This window comes from Acanthaster planci, linkage group LG01 (genome assembly GCF_054643075.1).
Source record: "Acanthaster planci isolate LZ-2023a linkage group LG01, COTS_SCS, whole genome shotgun sequence".
Taxonomy (NCBI): Eukaryota; Metazoa; Echinodermata; class Asteroidea; order Valvatida; family Acanthasteridae; genus Acanthaster; species Acanthaster planci.
In genome coordinates this window covers 28,396,479-28,413,828 of record NC_141777.1, presented here as the reverse complement: position 1 = coordinate 28,413,828, position 17,350 = coordinate 28,396,479, and the positions used below count along the sequence as shown (strand labels likewise).

General features: G+C 41.0%; 1 protein-coding gene across 3 annotated transcripts; it reads left to right on the top strand.

Annotated features, from left to right (window-relative positions):
• Window positions 1–7,123: 7,123 nt before the first annotated feature.
• Window positions 7,124–16,346, top strand: LOC110988919 (uncharacterized). 3 transcript variants are annotated; one of them, XM_087142305.1, is made up of 9 exons: window positions 7,124–7,293; window positions 11,461–11,585; window positions 11,924–12,035; window positions 12,638–12,737; window positions 12,953–13,090; window positions 13,302–13,350; window positions 13,572–13,618; window positions 14,743–14,787; window positions 15,368–16,346. In XM_087142305.1, the coding sequence occupies exons 1-9, from the start codon at window positions 7,180–7,182 to the stop codon at window positions 15,385–15,387; spliced, it is 750 nt and encodes a 249-aa protein (XP_086998431.1). In that variant the 5' UTR covers window positions 7,124–7,179; the 3' UTR covers window positions 15,388–16,346. The 3 variants fall into 3 exon arrangements, with proteins under 3 accessions (XP_086998431.1, XP_022108572.2, XP_022108571.2); XM_022252880.2 differs by having other exon boundaries at window positions 7,125–7,293; window positions 13,299–13,350; XM_022252879.2 differs by having other exon boundaries at window positions 7,130–7,293; window positions 13,263–13,350.
• The last annotated feature ends 1,004 nt before the right edge of the window (window positions 16,347–17,350 follow it).

Genomic DNA, 17,350 nt, shown 5'->3' with positions numbered 1-17,350 from the left:
ACCAGGGATCATTCACAAAGACAGTGCCTGGGCCACGCAGGGAATGTTTCTTACCAGGGACAGCTTTGTGTAATCGTTTAATATGCACGCACACACCCCTGGATACGAGTGCGTTTCGGTACGAGTTGAATTTTCTGCATTGCACTAATGCGTACAACGACATCAAATTGCCCGACTAAAAGGCCCAAACAAAAACTTTCCGTTCTCATTCATACAGTTTCCTTCTTGCATGATACTTTCTCATTAGAGCGTTCATGATAGTTATATTTGTTATTACTTACAAGTAGAGGAATGTCAGGGAAAACTCGGCAAAACTGAAAACATCCCCTCTAAAAATTGGCTTCTCTTCCAACGTCCGACTCCGTTACTCTGGAGGTACGTAAGAAAGACGGGCAAAAATTTGGCAGAAAATGGATTTTTATCATGTGCAAGTTAGCAAAAGGGACTTTGAGTGTTAAAATACTAATTGGGATGGAAATGAGGGCAAAAAACGTTTTTAGAGCTTGATGTTGATCGATTACTTCTGGGGACCAGGTCGGCTGAGTCAAGAGCCATTTTACTAGCGTCTGGCTGTAGTGAGATTCAGTACGCATGCGCACAAACCAAGTGAGGGACATGAACGTACGTGACTTACAGATGTTTGTTGCAGCGGTCTTTGAAGTGTTATTTTGGTGGAGGGGTGTTGTGGCTTTGCTGGCACGTGGCAAGACCCCCACCCAATCCTGAAGGCATGGGAAACCAGGCCCATGACGGTACTGTGATCTACTTTCTGCGGGTTTTACTAGCTGTAGAGGCTAGAGGACACCCACTGAAGTATTTAAATGCCCCTAGAAAGGAATATGGGCTCTGAAACCCCAAGAAATGATGCGGCCTTTTCTGAAGCGCAGTCCCAGCAAAATAGAAAAACCAAAATCAAAACGTATCGCAGGGTTAAAAATTATTTTTATAGATGCTCACAACTCTCACACGTTTTGCACAGAAAAATGATGTTCTCGTTCAGTTTTCCTTCATGTTCTAATGGGTTGATCAATGAAGTTTTGAGAAATTCTCACCCAAAGCAAACCAAAATCAAGGGAATTTCCTGAAAAATTGGCCATTTTGAAAATACATCCCTCTGCAAAACGGCTAAATAGTGCCACTTTGCTCAGAATTATTGTAATCCCTGGTCGGGTTCAGGCGGCCTGTTCTTGACACGGGTTTCTTGTTCTCGCGCTCGAACGGCGGGAACACGACTCAAGAACACTGTTCCCGGAACAGGATCCCGCACCTCCTCCTCGTCAGGGTTTTACAGGAAGACACGGAAAACTCGTGAGATTTTGATTTTTGAACAGCTGCAAATGTAGAGAGATGGCTTCCAAAGCCAAAGACCATGGGAAGTTTTGAAAAATTAACATTACATGTAATTATTTTCCGTAACACAGAAATGAATGTTTCTGTTTATGTAGAAAAAATTCAGCCCATCCAAACATTAACTCTCGAATCACGTAGCCTACATGGACGCCACCATGTTGCTTGTTACTAACTGTACTACCAGCGATAATCGGTTATTTGTTCCCGACGTTCGAGCGGCCGATCCACGAACAACAAATGGAGCTGTTCGTGAGCATACGGGAACAAGCCGCCGGAACTCAGCCCCTAAGTCCAGGCCGGAGGTTTAGTGCCATATTTCTTCAATTTCCCTATTCCATGGCTCTCAGAACTCTCTAATATAGAATATTTTGAAGTTTTCGCATAGGGCGTTGATGATCAACTACGGCCAGAATCAGCGCGAAAGCCCTTGCAGTGGACTGCGTACCGTAAAAAGTACCTTACGCCAAAGGCAATGGCGTACTAAGCCGGGGGGCTGCCCCCCCCCCAAAAAAAACCCCGAATGAACGGATATTGCCAAAGGCTAACAAAAGCTTGCCTCCCAAAACAAACCACTGAAAGCTGGTGCCCCCCATAAGATTCTGAGCCCCCTTTGTGCCTTCCCCCACCAGTAAAATCTTAGCTACGCCACTGGTCAAAAGTGGTACCTATAGTCTTTACTCAAGACGTGACTACTTACACTATTGTTACCTGAGCACATCGACCATTTCGACCAACAATAGGTGACACGCTATACTTTTATTTTTCTTGAATAGGCCGAAATATACATGAAATAAAAGCTCAAAACAAGAGATAACCCCCATCTGTCAGTAAAGTGGAATATTTGGGGGAATTTTGGGTTTCATAAGATTGAATTCAAAAGAAGTGGTGCTTTTACGGTCAACAGAAATCATGGGATGTCTGTCATTTCTGATGTTCAGTCAAGAGAGAAGGAAATGAAAAAGGCTGTGATCCAATCTCAACTGGAAAAATAAGCAATATGTATGTAATACAAAACAATATCCAAAACGGATAGACCTAACCACATATGCGTTTAGTTCGCACTTGTTTTATCTGTATTTTGTTTTTTTTATCTAATATGTTACATTCAAGTTAAATGCTTACGTTTATTAAATCTTGTCTTTACATGTCATATGTTTGCAAGCAAGATCATCATCAGAAGGATACAAATAACTTGGTCCCAGCAAAGCGGATTGCTGTACCATTCCCTCTAAGAAAATATTCGCGAGTTGCTTGCATCCAAAAGATACTTTCAGTGCACAAGCGCACGAGATTTTCCTGAAGCGAGCCCTCGCGGGGCGTTTTCTCCTCAAATGCCCAGCGAGCCAAAAATAAATTTCTCGCCCACGACAAATTATGACGGAAAAGTCATCAGAAACACATTTGCGTGTCCTGTAGTGTGTTCTTCCAGTTTAATTGTGAAAAACACAACACTCTAAAATTGTTGAAAAAGAAAACGGATAAAAATCACATGGCAAACTGTTCTCTGAGTGCGTGTCCACGCACCCATCCTTAAGAGTGCGCATTATTACAAATGCACAGGTTGGCTCCGAGAACAATTACGATGAAGTCTATACTTCTTATGGTGGAAGGGGGCCATACTAAGAAACGACGATCTCGTGCGCACAGGAGAAATTACGATTTTAATTTTGTTTACAGTGCACTAAAAATTCCACTTAAATTAGAAACTAATAGCACAGTCGATTTAATGGGATTTTCTGAAGAAAAAACTGAACAAAGTTAGAAACCTGAGAGGTCATCGAAGTCATCATCATCATTAGTGAAGAGGGCCATGACCCCCACCTTTCTAGACGAAAAACGCATGTGCAACGGTTAAGATACGCCCATTTTATCATAATTACCCTAACCTTCCTTGGAAAAAAAATTAGCGAAAACGATTCCATGGGATTTTTTAAATAAAAAAAGAAGTAAGTCAGAAACCTGAGAGAAAATGATCTTCGAAGTCGCACTCCTGTACATTTTCAATAGCCTACTCACGCTTCTTGCTGCTAAGACCATTTCTGCGCATGCGTCCATAATTATGAATTTGTTGGTGGAGGTCTATTATCATAAATGGTACACAAACTTTTAAGTATAAGGCACAACAAAACTGCTCTGCAACTGCCGACTTGCATGGTATCTCTGTTAGCAGAGCGTTATGCTTAGAACCAACATGCCAAGAGTTCGAGTTTCGATGTAGTATTTTTTTCTTTTTAATGGGGTATTAGTTGGTTGGATGATGTTTTATAATAAGAAAGTAAAGCCCGACATTTACCTAGTGTCCACTAGCTTGTACCTAAACACTCCCCTATATCATAATTACCCTAACCTTCCCAGGGAAAAATATTCATCCAGGCGCCAGCCCTAGCTTTTCGCAGCGGGTATTATCAAAATGTGAATACACACGGTCAAGTTGTTGCACGGGGAAACTGTCTGAGGTATTTATAAAGTTAAGGACAATACACGAGGAGCGCGCCGTTCATGGATGAGAATGGCCCGCGGGCAAAGCCCGAGGACATTCTCATCGTGCTGCCGAGTGTATTGGCCTACTCAACACCCTCTGAGAACTCATCGTCACTGTTAACACGAATGTCGTGTTTTTGTAAAATTGGAAAAAAACGCAGTAGCCGAATATGGACAATACACAATCTTCAAGCGATATCAAGTAAGCTGTGCTGGGAGAGTTAAGTAAGCTACATTGTTGTGTTCGTTCCCTGGGGATTTTTACGCTCCAACTACATATGAGATGTCAAATAGGTTGATTCAAACGGCACCCATGCCAGTTTTGCTCTGAACGCCAAGGTGGAAACATAGCTAGTTCTGACAGTGATTGCAGCATTTTCCCTACGCAAAACACATTTCGCTCGGACACTGAAGATTCTGCCAGCGTGTCAGATGCCACATTAAATATAGAAGACATTCTATCCCAGTCCAAAATAAAATATGAACCAATAGTGTCCAACATTGCTGCTGACGAGCTACTGGCAGCAACCCTGTTGACTTTATAAGTCGAATTAATAAGAAAAATTATCTCGGTATCTGAACAAGTTGGATGGCACTTCCAGAGCTCCGTAAGGATCTGCTGCATAGCGTGTGACGTCTTAAATATTAATATTTTATATTTACACTTTTGCTGAGAGTATGGAACAGAAAATCCAGTGGGCCGTAGATTTGTTTCATGATTGGCAGATGTGTTGCAATTTGATGAAAGCTGTCTGTGATACCTCACTGAACATCAGTCCCATTAACGTGGATTTGGATAACATGACCAAAGACGAGCATAATTACTCGCTATGAAGATTCATATGTGAGGTGAAAAAGAAGAACGGTGAAGACTACCTAGGGAGACACTTCATGAGCTTGTGATCTACGTCTAGCTTTTTTGAGTTGATAGGCAAAAACTACAAGTTCTTGTCGGATCCAGATTTCCAACAGCTGAGAAATACTCTTGACGGACTTATGAAAGAGCGAGCGAAGGCAGCTTTGGGAACACGTCGCAAACAAGCCGAGGAGATTACGGTCGAGGAAGAAAGTCATTGTGGCAGAACAGTGTTCTCGGCAGTTGCAATCCCACCCAGCTTCTCAACACACTGGTGCACTTGATTGGATTGAATTTCGCCCTACGTGGTGGACAGGAACACAGGAATTTGCGATGGAAATCCTCGCAATCTCAAATTCAGTGTGACAGTAGTGGTTCTTGAGGTACACAGAGGATGCTTCTAAAACCAACCAAGGCGGCTGGAAACATCGTCACCTTCAGCCAAAGGTCGAGGATGCGTACGAGAACAAGGAAGACAGAGAGCGATGTATTGTTACACTGTTCGAGAAGTGCGAACGTCATTGTCTTCCTGAAGACAAACTACTAGACGCTTTTTAGTTCACGACCGCTGCCTCAGCCGAGAGAACAGGTTTGGTAGTAGAAAGTGTGCTGGTGGCTAGAGTTGAACTGTTTGAGACATTCTTGTTCTAATTCAATTAAATTGACTCAAGGTATGTTGAAATGTAACTTCATAATATTACTGTGAAGCGCATCGAGATGTGCTATGTGATGCGCTATATAAGGAATGTGTTGTTATTATTATTATGTGCTGGATAAAAATTAATGTAGTCTATTAATTAAGAGATACTAAATGGCAGAACATGAAACTTGTGCCAGTCGATTAAATTGTGTACTCTACGATAAAATGTTTTGTTAACTTAATTTTTTGTTTTCACGGCATGCATTAACTTACATTTTTCATAGTATGGATTCACTTAAAATGTTAACCCTGTAAGAGACTAGACATCGGTGTTTTTGATACTTCTTGTTTTGTAATGTGAAAAAGGTAATCATTGTTATGGGTTATTTGATTTAGCTTCATATGCACAAAAGCTCATAGCGTACACTCAAGGAGCCTAAATTATAAAAGAGAGGTTTGAACTAATATGTGAAATAAATAGTGACTTCAGTCTCCCTTGTTTGTGTTTTGCGCCGTTTTTACATATTGAATGGTGCGCTTTGCTCCATTCACGCAAAATAACGGCGAGAAAGAATAATAGTGTGACATCACAGGAGGGTGTTAAGAATGATGTTTAAAAAAAGATGCTGAATGTTCTAAAGCCCTTTTCGGCAGCCATGGAATCGTTCAAATAGAAAAAGGGAAAGGATACGAGTTATGACTTCTTTCGGACGATGAAATAAACACTGAGTAAAATGCTGGTCAAAATAATAACCTATGTGAAAACGTGCATAACTCTCATTTTCAGTTCCTCAGTACATTACTCGGTTTTATTCCGACAGAAACAATGAATCAACTTTTTGTTCAATATATTTTAAAATCTGTTTCTCGTGTCTAGTTGACTTCGGGGCAATCTTCAGGGACCCAAAATTTTGTTTTGTAGGATTTTGATTTCAAATCAAAATCTGTCGGGTAATGTTTTGAATTGCATCCGAATTCAGCGTCCCTCAAACGAGATCTCATGTAGCTGATTGCAGCTTCTCGATGTCTCCCACTAAATCAACAAACGCTTGCGCGCGTCCCTTCATCGCTTGCGCACGCTTCGCCGAATTTTAGAGGAACTGCTAATGGCAAGTTTCCTTGGAGTTGGCCTGGCTTTAAAGTGACTGCTTGTCAGAATAAATGATTTAACAGGAAGTTGAGTCCTATAAATACATTCAAACCGAGTAGCCTATGCAATCCATTTCAACAGTGGTACGTCGGTTACTATTTGACAGCAGGAAAATGACGGACTTCACCTTTAAGAAGAAATGCCGTCCTTTTCCAACGTCTGACAATGTTTCTACCTGTTTTGAAACTCGTATTCTGAAGACGCACATAGAGCGCTTATAGTTAACAAAAGTCACACAGGCCCTCATTCACCAACAAGGAACCAACAATGCAGAACAAACATCACAACACAAAACACGGGTCTAATTTCATAAAGCTGCTTAAGCAAAAAATTGCTTAAAGCATGGAAAAACTTTGCTTAATAAACAAAGGTTACCAGCTCAAACTCTATGTGATTGTCATGCTAACCAAAAGACAGGTATACCATTCCAAAACAGTTTACATCACAAGAAGTTTGGGCTGGTAACCTGATTTGTCAAGCAAGGTTTTTTCACGCTTAAACTAAATGTTTCACTTAAGCAGCGCTATGCAATTGTCCCCTGAACTTTAAACATACCGCAATCGCGCTTGTCTAGTAGGCTATGGGATGGGTTAAAGTGCAAGATTTGTGGTCAAGTTCATTGCACATGAATGCAGAGTGAACCAACACGTTCCCCTGTTATACCACCCAGTCGCCATTTTGGCCTGCACGTTCAGCGTAGTCATGCCCCCATATGCCCCATCTGGACCATACTCTATAGTTTGCTGCTTTGGTTTATTGATTGTAGGATGTCTTTCCTTAAATGACCAAGAATTTGACGACAAAGGTGATGACGAGGTAAGACTCTGATAGTTATTTCATTAGAAGTTCTTTCGTCTGTCTTTGCCCGATACTGCTAAAGGGTGTGTCACAACCAGACTTGTATTCGTGTTACCAAACATCGAGTCCGAGTTCGAGTCACATCTCTCGAGTCCGAGTTATTCGGGTCGAGTACAAATCACGAGTCACAAAGATGAGTCCAAGTCACCTTTATTATTGTACTTGAAACATGTTTCAGATTCTGCAAATGTTTCACTTTTCACCACAGCTTTTTCTGATTTTAATGACTGGAAAACATATAAGCTATGACAAAAAGTCTTTTGACCTACATTTGATCAGTATACCCCGTCCTTTGTATATTTAACATAAAAATAAGCATATAAGGGGCTCATTACAAAGGGTTGCTCAGGCAGGGAATGGATGCCATGACTGATCTTCGTGCTGAATATTGGACATCTCGTACCCGGGACAAATCGCACCAGGGCCATCTAGTACCCAGGACAATTCGCGCAAAACAACCTAAAATTGAACACGTGAACACAGAAAATCCACAGAAAATACACACGTAGTTAAGATACATAAAGTTCTATGAGTTAACATGAAGAATATTGCAACATCGATGTCACGTACACGTATCGTCCTCGCGATATGAATAGACTCAACCCCATCACGCATTCTTTTGCATGGGCGCGGCACGGCGGGAACCAGCACTTTGCGCACGGGTTTTAACCACAGCGAAAAACGAAAAGATCGTGGAATGACAGAAGTTGCTTTTCAAATGTTGCAAATGTAACTGGGAAAACTCTAAAACACAAACATTATAATGAGGAAAAGGTTGTTCCGATGTGGTTTGTGAAGACAGAAAAGACAGGATTTATTTATTTGCATTTCTTATATTTATTAAATTTGTTTTTTCTAACTTGCAAATAAAAATTTTTTGGGTCTCGCCAAAAAACAGGGTCGGTCGGGAAATCGGTAACATCTTGTTTTTGCCTTTGCAAATTGGATTCTCCGATCGTTACTAGGATACTCAAACGTCGATGTTTTTATTTGTTGCATTTAGGCCTGTGCCTTTGTTACTAAAGAACAGACTGAACAATATTGTGGAAAAATGGCTTTAATAAGTTTAGGTTTAAGTTGAAAGATGACATCATTCCTATCTTTGTATAGGTGCAGAGAATGCGCGAGACCATTGTACCAATTGGTACCCGTGTAGGACCTACATTAGCATTAATCTGTGCGTAATTCCCATGTAAATATACATGTACATGTTCAAGGCAGCGCGGGACTGGTGCAAGTTTTTGTATGTTTTGTCTGGTTTGTGGCATGCCACGCGCCGTGTAGGCAGTTTCGCAGAAGTCTCGAGGCAGTCTGGAGGCCTGGGCCGTTTTCAAATACTCAACTTCGTCTCCGTCTCATTCTTCGTTCCCAAAACCAATTCCTGATTGTGGGCCTGAAGCGTTTACATTATATTGGATTACTGTAATTTTTGGCTTTCTTGCGTGATCTTATTTGATGTTCTGTGGCACTATTAGACCGATTACTGCGCTTACAGCTTCAAAGTCAACTAGTTAAAAAAACAATTGAAGCCTAAGACCGAGCCAAAGTTGAGTATTGGAAAACGGCCCTGGTTCAACGAGGAAGATGAATGCGTACGTGTGTGACCGTTCCTTTTGAGTACGCTACCGCTGAGAGTCTGCGAGCAATTCAAGTACTGGTTCCGCAATCGTATCCACAGTAGTTGAGTTAGTGTGTACTGTTCTTAATATCGGTCAGAAAGGACCGTGGGTAGAACAAAGAGTTGTGGGCAGAGTTGTCGAAGGTTGTCCGGAGGTCACCGTCTAAAACAGCGGTGAAAGATTGGATAGCCAGAGTGACGGCAGACGCCCTAAGTTACCCGTTAGACCGGCATGGCGGCAGTCCGCCGATATCTTGGGTCAGTCACCCGGGTGAGGAGTACGGATTGCGGATACAGGTTAGAGGTTGCGGAGTGCGGATTGCGGATACAGGTTAGAGGTTGCGGAGTGCGGATACAGGTTAGAGGATGCGGAGTGCGGATTGCGGATACAGGTTAGAGGTTTGCGGATTGCGGATGGCGGATTATTGACGGCACTTTGCGGAGTGCGGAGTGTGGATTATTAAAGTGTTCTTTTGTAATTGTAGTTTGTGTTATTATTCCTTTGTATCTCTTGTATAAACTAGGTAACTCCAATTGTGTAAATATAGTGATTACATAAGCTAAAGAAACGTATATTGAATACGTCTGGATGATCTTGCCGGTAATGTCTTGTTTACGCACATGCTCATTGTTGTGTCAGTCGACCAGGTCACCAAATCAATTAATGATCGATGGTTTATTTCCGTCCAAACGACCCCTAATCCCTGGACCTTAGATTGCTCGTCAAACTCAAGGGCCAAGGCAAATAGTTTAGGTTTAGGTCAGGTGACTTTCCCCACAGTTGGAAACAGTTCGCCCAGACTGGCGAGACCTTGGCTGGCTCGTGGGAATAAAACGCCACAATATTCGGTGGGGCAAAGTGGAAATGGGGCGAAGTGGGATGGGGCGAAGTGGTACATCGATTTCCTAGTAGCCGCATCACGCGCTGTTTTGCTCTCCGAAACAACGCACGATGTAATTTCCGCCGATATACCGATATACACAGGTCGAATCCTTGTCTGAGTCTGCAGCCCCTAGTCCAAGTCCCAGTTCGCGTCACTTTTCAAAGTGACCCGAGTCACGAGTCGCAAAAATCCCGTCATAACTGATAATGCAGTACTAGTAAGCAGTACATAACGTATCACCAACCGATAATGTATCACAAATTGTTTCGCCATTTCCAATTGACTTCCATTAACTAATCTGCAACAGTCTCCCCTTTACTGTAAACTGATTATTATTAAACGTTATTAGCTGATACCTTATCCTTTGACAGGTGATACATTACCGGTTGCAAATTTTACCACACTATTTGTTTAGGCCAATAGTTAACATCTACATCATCAGTTGTAGCACTGCCCTCTCACTGAATCACGTGGCCCGGTGCACATCTGCAAGTGCCGTAGAGAATAAGGACTGCAGTGTATTCAAGTGGTTTATAATGGGTAGCAAAATAGCCTTAAAATCTTTGATAAGTGGCAAGAAAGTGTGGAAAAAAAGAGGTGGCCAACGATAACCATAACGGGATTTACGACCATGATACGACACATTCGTTCATGCATGGTGTCATTGCTTATTGATTTATTTATGTTTAAGCCAAATTACGGTGATTACAACAATTTAAAAAGATCAAAACAAGGTTCATTAATAAAAAGTAACCAACATATTACAATTATAATTACGATAAATCAACACCAACTGAATTAAAAGGACAGACAAACATTCCAAATTCCTAAAAAGCACACAATATTCCCTTCAAACGCCGTTTGAATACATGTACATGTACCTGACAAAGTGCCATTAAAAAAACCACACGAATGACCAGTTGATAATGAGACATACCAACATTACAGTAAGGGAGGATCTGCATATTAAAGGTCATGATGTTTGTAGTTAAACGTTTAGAAATCCCTCAAGAAACTGCGCTACATGTACGTGTTCATGCATAACAAGGATTAGGCAAGTTTAATGCTAATAGATTCAAAAAGCCTTCAGATGTTTAATATTACAACAAAATACCTCTTTGCCCATAATCTTAGTTTCTTCGAACCTAGGCCACAAACAGACCAAAGAATCTTTTGATACGATTAAAGGTGAGTTTAAGGCACGTATTTTGGTGACCGTCAAGCATTAATCACAGGTCAGACAATCCGTTCAAAAGGTCAAACTACGGTTGATGTCTTCAAAAATGACAACAGAAAATCACTAAGACAGAGTCGTTTCGCACCTCAATAGCAATCCTCCAAGAGAGTGATATACAAGTGGGGACAACTGCAAACTGCAGAAAACTCATCGAGGAATCAATCAAGGCGAAAATTACCACTTATACTCTTAAAGCCATGTTTTGCGTTCAGCTCAACTTTCATCTAGGCCTTTCAGTGTATACGGATCTAAAGTGTTGAAAAGTTAAGTGACGTTTTGAGAAAGTGCGCTGTTGTGTACGCCTCAGTGTGTTCGGCAATTCATTCACGGTCATAAACTGTGCGTAGGTTGAAAACCTTACATTCACCCATACTTTTATTTTGCAGTCTCAGTGGGAGTGCATGCTTGGCCCAGAGGACGAAGGAAGGGCAACATTTTACATTGGTGGTGAAGAACATAAAGTTTGCAGAAGAGGCCAATTCTTCAATTTTACCTCTGATCCAGACGCTCCGTAAGCAACTGCATGCAAATACCCTCCATAGAGCATCGCGTTGATGTTGAATGGTTTACTACCGTTTACATTATAAATTGCAGGGACTGTCATTCTTTTACGCGACTACAACTTCATGTGCATGTTTTATTTGCTTAATGTTCAGTTTTTATCACAGTGCGTACAAAGATGGCTGTCATGGTTTTAGTTAAATCAGCCATTAAAAAATCTATGTCCATGCTTTTTTCCTTTTTTTAACTTTAGTTTAATGCACTCACACAGCACCAATTGATTTTGCACGTTTTAATGTTACTGTAACTTTAATATGCAAATTAATACTAATGTACTTGTTTATATAGGGAAAGGGACAGATGCACCGCTTGTCCACTACATACCCACTACATGGACCACAAAAACCATTGCCTCAAATGTAGAAGATGCCGGCCGAACTGCAGTGAAAACGAAAAAGAGGTAAACTGCATTTTACACATCGATATGATACACATTCAAGATTATTTCGCTGTGTTCGTGTAGGGCCTACATGTCTACGTAAACTACTGACTGAAGATTTCCTTTCCCAAGAATATAATTTCCCTCTTATTTAATACCGTCTCACATGTTTTTATGTTTTATAATGATTACGTGAAATACAACACTGAGCGCGTCTGATACAGTCTTGACAACACTGACCGCGTCTGATACAGTCTCGACAACACGGAGCGCGTCTAGTCTGACACAGTCTTGTCAACACGGAGCGCGTCTGACACAGTCTTGACAACACTGAGCGCGTCTGATACAGTCTCGACAAATATTGTGCAGTTCGCCTTGACCAGAAACACCTATTCGTCGGTTGAAAGGAGCCTCATTGGTGGGGAGTTTTTATTTTGCCGGTAGAGACGTAACTGTAAGGAGTGTATTTCATAGTCGTTTATGAACCAGCAAAGTGCAGTTTTCACCAAAGAGCCTGCGTTGCTAGGAAAATTTCGCCCTCTCTTGGTCTAGCTTGGATCTCTTAACTATTTATGTCTGAGGACAGGGGTTTAATGTTCCCACGCTTGTTTTCGTATTTGTAGGTCCTGTCGTGTACCCGAACTCGTAACAGAATATGTAAACCTAGAACAAGTACACCGCGCATCCCATCTACTGAGACCACGACGCTGAAAGCTACATCGGGTAAAACTTGCATTGCGTTGGAATACAGCACATTGATGTACATTCAATGATTGTCAGTAAACACCATATAATAAGGTCTATATCATAAACTGTATTTGTATATTTCATATGACGATAGGAAAAGTGCACCAGTGTAGGGGTTGATAGTCATATCTTCCTTTCCACCAAAACCATCAATACCACCAACACTTGATCATTTTGATGTTCGTATTTAGGGGCTGGAATTACTTCAAAGGGTCACGAGACTTCCTCAACCTCGTCAAATTCCACCAACCAGCTCTGTCCGACCTGTACAACCAACTCAATCAATTTGTCTACAACTGGAGTCCGTCTGACAGAGTGGCTACCTTACGGTACGTGTAATATTATGGTATCCCACGGTCGATGTGCATTACCAGTATATTTTTGTTTTTGAAGGAATTTGAAGAGAGTTGATTAGAATTTTGGAGCTATCCATGGCATTTAATTTCTCTTTAATTTGAAGCCTTGTTCTCTTTAGACACTGTGTTTTTGGACATATTTCAGTTATTGCTCTGTTGATTGTGTGCGTCCTTCTTGTAGCAGCGGTGCTTTATTTGATGAGAGATCGTGTGGATTTGACACGCAGGATCGGGTAAGAAACCTTCAATCACTGCTTGTTACCTTAAAATCAGATTGTCTTTCTGAATCGGTTTCGGTTTTAGAAATAAGGTTTGAATCATTACAATTCATATACAATCCGATGTTCTAACGACTTTTTAGAGCACCAAATTATAACCGTTAGAGCACCAGATTATAACTGTAATTAAGGCAAACTCTAACTGAAAAGGTTATATTTTCGCGTGATTTTCACAGACGCATGGAGCAAATAAACAGGGGCAATTTTGGCGCCGTGCCACAAGGTAAGTCATCTACGTGTAATTCTCTGCAATCGTAACATAATTCATTCCCGTCGATTCTACTGCCGGCAAAGAAGGTAAACAATTCTCAAATAAAGGCTCCTGTTCTCTGAATAACCCAATTTCTTATAATTAAAACGGCTATTACCCTGGTGTTAATGGCGCAGGGATACAGATCAACAAATATCACCAAATATGGTCTTAATCATTTTATCAATGGGCCAATTTGGCTAAGATTTCATGTAATCCTCAACCCAGGCATACATCACAAGCCTGTAGACTCCCATTGGCCAGAGACCAAAGATTGCAGAGTAAGAATTTTTGAAATATCAGTATCTCCAAGACGCCCATATGACTGGGAAATGACCTGGTAGTAAAAAAAAAGAGAGAGAGAGAGAAAAAAAACCACATCGCTGCTCGGAGTTATTTTGGGGGCGTGGCTACAAATGTACTTCCACAGCAGCATACTGAAAAGTAGTAAAAGAGGGGACCCGAGAGATGTATTAGCTACAATCAAACTGTCGCACAAGCTCAGGCATGACCGGGAACTTCCTAGAGACTAAAATCACCACATGCAGAACAAAATCACCACATGGAATATAACGGTGTTATTTTGTGGGCGTGGCTGTTAAGAGGGCAAATCAGACTACATGCAGTATGCATTTTTGTGGGAGGGGGAGTGTACAGAAGCACTGAAGCTAGGGGCGGGGTGCATTATAGAGTGAAAAGAAGTTTTAAGGGGATAGGTATATAAAAAAGTAACATAAAGGGTTGACTTAGAGAGAACGATTCTGCTTTGAAAAAGATTCTGCTGGCATTGGGGCACTTAAGCCCTCCAACTTTTCGACAAGGGGTTGAAGTGAGGTTTAAAAGGGGCAGATACGACTCAGCAAATAATCCAAATTCTTAATATTTAGTTGGCTGTCTACCCTGATATCCCTTATGAAACCGTTATTGTGAACACTTCAGCCACTCTGCATCTTGTGCGTATCATATACAAATGAACGTGCATGGCCTTACAGGGCATCGCCGAAAATACTAACGTAAAAGGTAGCGACTTTATTAAAATACAAAGGTTCACACTCTGCAACGATTTCCGTATATTTATATTTCGTTCATTTTCACAGATCCTGAAAATCAACGGCCATTCTTCGCTGGCAGGGAAATAAATGGTGAGGATACTAGACTTCTGCGAATCGAATTTGTGAAGCAATGATTCTTAAGTTAATATCAAAGTTTTATTTCCATTTTATTTCTGCTTACGTTCTTAACAGAATGGAACATGATGACGAACAGTATTGATACTCTAGTCTGTCACTTATTAAACTGAACTGCAAGACTGCAAACCGGTTAATTATTTTGCACGAAAGCAATCCAGAAGAGTTTCAACTTTGATACCTCGACAGACAAACTGTCATTAGAAACCTAAAGAAAGATCTGAACTTCGCAATTACTTAATTCAATGGTTACAAAATAATGAAACCACGTGGAAATTGCAGAAGATGCATGACTGATCAGACTGATGCTAGTTAGGAGTTAAGCTTATAGGATATATATTTGAGACGCAAAATGGTGCTCATATTAAGATTTATGATTCTTTTGCATTACATGTATAGTGAGATACTAGTTATTTAACTGCATGCAAGTGATCACAGTTTCTTGAAACTTGTCGGAAATTTTGGGAGGAATGCTGTAATAATTGTATCGACCTATTTTATCAGTGACGTTAATTTATTCAATCTGTTTTTACAGATGAGGATGAGCGGGTTTGAGCAACGTTATCCGGGGATATCACAGGACCTTCAAGTTATCCAGAGTTGTGCGCACCCGGTTTGATCACTCTCATCATTTTTCGTTTTCCTTTTTCTTTTTCTTTGTTTTTTGTAGGGGGGAGGTGAAATCTCAGTTCTCTCCTGCTTATTTAATCATTTAAATAAAAAACGGTCTAAAAGATGAGAAAAATATGGCTCACTCATAAGTTGGGGTTCTGCCTTCAGTCGGGTGCCCCCTCTTTGGATAATTACTGTATCCGCCACTGAGTTATAAGGGCACAAAGAGAACTGTTAAGACGATTGACTCTGTCGTCCTTCCGTGTAACATTCGGTATTCGCACTTCTCTCCAAAAACGCATGTACAGTGTCATGTGATTTATGGAGCAGTTTATTCACGAGGGACACTTACAGCAGGCTTTAAATTATGTCACGGTTTGCATGCCGACCAGACAAAATAAGTTAAAGTTGCAGTGATTATCAGCCAGTGCATTGCTTCAGGTGTGCGGTTCTCATATGGTATTTTAATATAGTATATTGGTATAAAAACATTAGTACCTGTGCAAAATTACTTAAAAGATATTTTTATATTATCAAAAATATTTACAGTGCTTTACTCGTGTACTTCACATTTTTTTGGATACTACATATAACAGAATGCAATTGTAAGGTTCATTATTTATAAACTTTAGCAAAAAATCAGGATTCGTTTCTGTAAATTCACTTTTGCAAATGGTGTGTGCTTTTCAAATTAAGATGGGGAGTATATAAAGAGTTTATGAAAAAGCAAGAGTCTAAATCAAACAAAGAAAAACAAACACGAGTAAGAACTATCACAAAATATTACTTAACGATGAAAGTAAATTCGTCTCCAAGTAAATTCTTTCGTTGAAAATGTATTTTCTAGACACTTCCAGCTTGCAGTATACAGCGATGATTAAAGTTATACAAATCACCTCCAATATTGTTTCACGTATCGTGATTTAAACAAGATAAATATGAACAGGGTGATAGGCCTTTGTTTCTATACAAGACTGACAGTTAGACGCACGAGCTAGTCAACTGTCGGACTTACTTCCTAAAATAAAACAAAACAGAGAGCCATGTAGTAGTATGAAGATGTTCGAACCTCACAGCCGTAAGGGGCACCTGGGACATCTTCACTTCTTTTATATAGTGTATATTTTTTTACTTTGAGTAGCCTACTTACGGGTGAAACCGTATGCTGCTTGCATGCGTGGACGGTGCATGCTTGCGAGGACAGTCATTGGAATGTGAGCTTACTGTATGTTGGCCATAGGATGAACTGTTGGTGTTATTTGAAACTTGGGGAAGATTTACAAGATGTAAAATTTTAGGCCGTGCAGCTTTAGGTTGGTGGCTCCCTTGGGCACTCAGGGATGACTGCGAGTATGATGTGTGAGGATGCGTGGATGCCTGGTTGGCCAGCGCGTGAGGTCAGCCTGTATGCCCCATTTCAGTCACATCACAGGACCATACACGACCACCACCATCACCAAACGTCGACCTAGCCCATTGTCCCGTGGCCCCTCCATTCTCTTGCAAACCCACAAATTGTTTATAACATGTCGAAAGAAGTACTTCACAGAGTTGATATTCGTCATGGAGCTATCAAACACAAGGAGTTAGAACGAAGTCCCCACAGACCTATCCAAGCTAGGCCTTCGCGGCTGTGTTTATGTGTAACTGCAAAGCGGCTGGACCGGAGACCACATGCACGTGTGACGCAGCTGCGAGGCCTTTTCCCAACTTGTCAGGAATTTCTTATGTTTTTCTTTATGTTTCCGAATTTTTTATACCAGGCAAGATATGTTACGGAGGGGTACCCCCCTTACCTGTCCAATCCCTATACACACTCTAGACTATTGTTACCTACCATATCCCCCCTAGAAGTCTGTAAAGAATTCCTGCGATTCCGATCAAACAATGACCAACACAAAGGCGG

Excerpts from the sequence above, each read along its gene's own strand:
- LOC110988919 (XM_022252879.2), top strand. The coding sequence starts at position 7,180 with ATGCCCCCATATGCCCCATCTGGACCATACTCTATAGTTTGCTGCTTT. Across the intron at positions 12,036-12,637 it reads GCAGTGAAAACGAAAAAGAG|GTCCTGTCGTGTACCCGAAC; the intron begins GTAAACTGCATT and ends TCGTATTTGTAG. Across the intron at positions 12,738-12,952 it reads GACGCTGAAAGCTACATCGG|GGGCTGGAATTACTTCAAAG; the intron begins GTAAAACTTGCA and ends GTTCGTATTTAG.